This window comes from Teleopsis dalmanni, unplaced genomic scaffold (genome assembly GCF_002237135.1).
Source record: "Teleopsis dalmanni isolate 2A unplaced genomic scaffold, ASM223713v2 unscaffolded_contig_2517, whole genome shotgun sequence".
Taxonomy (NCBI): Eukaryota; Metazoa; Arthropoda; class Insecta; order Diptera; family Diopsidae; genus Teleopsis; species Teleopsis dalmanni.
In genome coordinates, this window is record NW_024033899.1 from 3,767 (window position 1) to 6,855 (window position 3,089).

Consider the following 3,089-nt stretch of genomic DNA (forward strand, 5'->3'; position numbering starts at 1 on the left):
CGGTCGCGGATTATTTCAATGGAAAGTGATGCCTTTTGGCCTACATTCTGCGCCCGCCACTTTTCAACGAGCGTTAGATCGAGTAATAGGGGTGGATCTAGAACCTTACGCTTTTGCATATTTGGATGATATAATCGTCACGGGCAGCAGCTACGAGGAACACAAAGAAAACCTAAGCACAGTGTTAAGACGACTTCGCGAAGCAAACCTAAGAATTAACAGTGAAAAGTGCGAGTTCTTCAAGACATCAACGAAATACCTAGGACATGCAATAAGCGAACAAGGTATACACACTGATCCAGAAAAAGTTGAAGCGATACAAAAATTAAACCCACCGACAAGTCTAAAACAACTACGACAATACATTGGAGTCACTTCATGGTATAGGCGATTCGTGCCAGATTTCTCCAGAATAATACACCCGTTAACCACACTCTTAAAAAAGGGTAAACATTGGAAGTGGGGATCAGAACAACAAAATGCCTTCGACGAGCTCAAAAGGAAACTAACAGAAGCACCAGTTCTCGCTTGTCTAGATTTCAATCTCCCGTTTACTCTCCAGACAGACGCAAGTAACCATGGACTGGGAGCAGTATTAACACAATCCATCAACAACGTCGAACATGTCATTGCCTATGCAAGCCGGCATTTAAACCAAACCGAGGAAAAGTATTCAGCCACTGAAAAAGAATGCTTAGCAATAGTTTGGGCAATTCGCAAAATGCGACCATACCTCGAAGGATACCAATTTACAATTATCACTGACCACCTGGCACTCAAATGGTTAAACTCAATTAACAACCCAACCGGACGTATTGCCAGATGGGCGTTAGAGTTGCAACAATATCAATTCGAAGTTCAATATCGAAAAGGTAAATTAAATGTCATCGCGGATGCGTTGTCCAGACAACCGGTTGAAAATATTGCGCGAATAATTCCAAAGTCCAGACAAAGTAATTGTAAGTGGTTCACAAGGAAATTCGAGGAAGTACAGACAAATCCAGACAGGTTTCCAGATTTCACAATAGCCAATGGCCAACTCTATCGCAGTATCCTTAACTTCACTAATTATGAAAACACGACATCATGGAAGTTATGCGTACCAGCGTCGTTACACCCACAAATCTTTAAAGAAAATCATGACAGCCCCACAGCAGGACACCTCGGCATACGGAAGACAATACAGCGTATAACTAGCAGATACTACTGGCCTGGTATGCTCAGAGACATTGGGCAGTATGTAAAGAACTGCCGCGTCTGCGCACAATACAAAGCCAGTCAATTAAAACCGACAGGCGAAATGCTCACCCAAATACCCGAGGAGCCATGGGCAACTGTTTGAGCAGACTTTGTCGGTCCGCTGCCAAGATCGAGCAAGGGGAAAACGATGTTACTTGTTTTTTTTGACCGCTTCAGTAAATGGGTGGAACTGACTCCACTACGAAAGGCCAGTACCGAAGCCACCATCGTCGCATTCCGAGAAAAAATCATCGCAAATTTTGGGGTATCTAAGGTGTTGATCACAGATAATGGGCCACAATTCCGCAACAAATCCTTCGAAAACTACATACAAGAAGTTGGAGTCAAACATCAGAGGACGGCACCATACTCACCGCAAGAAAATCCCACGGAGCGAGCAAACAAGACAATAAAAACCATGATCGCTCAATATGCCAATAATCGGCATGGGAACATGGGACCACTTTATACCTGAAGTTAAGCTTGCAATCAATTCAGCGGTGTCTGAAACTACGGGTTATAGCCCCATTTATTTAGTTCAAGGTAGAGAAGCCAGACTACCAGGCGCAACCTTTGACAAATATACACCAGGATGCGGAACAGTCACCAAGAACCAAGATCAAAAACAATCACAACTACAACAGGTGTTTTCGGCGGTCAGGGCAAACATCGTAGAAGCCTCCGGAACGCAAGCAAAGTATTACAATTTGCGAAGGAGACCGTGGCGACCAGACATAGGCCAACTGGTGTGGATCAAAGAACACCCAGTCTCAAAAGCAACCCAGGAGTTTACCGCGAAACTAGCTCCACGCTACGGGGGTCCATATAGAATAACCACCTTGGTATCGCCAGTCATAGTAAAGGCCACGCATGTAACCACTCACCAGACACGCACCGCACACGTCAAGGACTTGAAATATGCCAATTTTATGAACTAAAGTAATAAACAAAGTAAGCCACATGAGAACGAAAAACACAAATTAATAAAAATAAACCACCTAAAACAACAAGAGAATAACGGTTCCCATATAAAAATCAAGTATAAAAGACGATACCATTCAACAAACAAGACAATCGATCGCAGAACCTTGAAACGACAACATGTCAAAGTGGGAGCAAAGCGTTCAGAAATTCAGAGAACACTCGGCTAAGCTCAAGGCGCAGCAGAGTGAAATTAAAATAGTAGCTGCAGGGAAAAAATTGAAAGGCAACCGGTATGCACCGGCTACTCCTGTTCACCCTGATGTGTTAGCGTATGTCCGAAAACCCACCTGTCCAAGGCGACCACCTACATCAATGTCGCAAAACCGGTCGAGATACAGAGAAGCTAGTCCAGACGACACCTTGGATTGTGATACCGGGAACGACTTAAGGTGTCTCGAGATCGCAGTATCTGTTTCCAGTGAGATTACACCGCCACCCACCGGAATTGAAAAGCAATGGCCAGAGGGGTTGAACAAAGAAGTCCACGAAGCGCTGGCAAACCGAAAACCAGGTCGACAAATCATGTTTCTTCGGGTAATCGACCAACAGAGATACCAGGTTAAGATCAGTCGAGGAGGAGTGGTACGAGTTCGCCAACTCGATGGAAAAACCGGGGAAGTGTAACATAAAATTTACAATCATAAATTTTACTACACAATAATACAAAACAAAATATATAAAATAATAAAATAAAATAAAAGAAAAAAAAAAACACACATCAAAAACAATAGAAAAACTTGTAAACAACGCACCGTTGCAATTACAAGAACAAATATATTGTTTGCTTCGCACATCGCAGGTATAAAAGGCGAAGCAAAAGCAGTAGACTGGGATTCAGCAAGACATCGAGCTGCGAACAGGTTGTT

At 43.3% G+C, this 3,089-nt stretch overlaps 1 protein-coding gene across 1 annotated transcript; it reads left to right on the plus strand.

The window, feature by feature from the left end:
• Window positions 1-1,670: 1,670 nt before the first annotated feature.
• On the plus strand, window positions 1,671-2,177 carry LOC119664699. The gene has a single exon (XM_038074152.1). It carries the CDS (start codon window positions 1,671-1,673, stop codon window positions 2,175-2,177), a length of 507 nt encoding a protein of 168 aa, XP_037930080.1.
• Window positions 2,178-3,089: the final 912 nt, after the last annotated feature.

Bases quoted from the DNA above. Each gene is read 5' to 3' on its own strand.
- LOC119664699 (XM_038074152.1), top strand. From the start codon at position 1,671: ATGCCAATAATCGGCATGGGAACATGGGACCACTTTATACCTGAAGTT.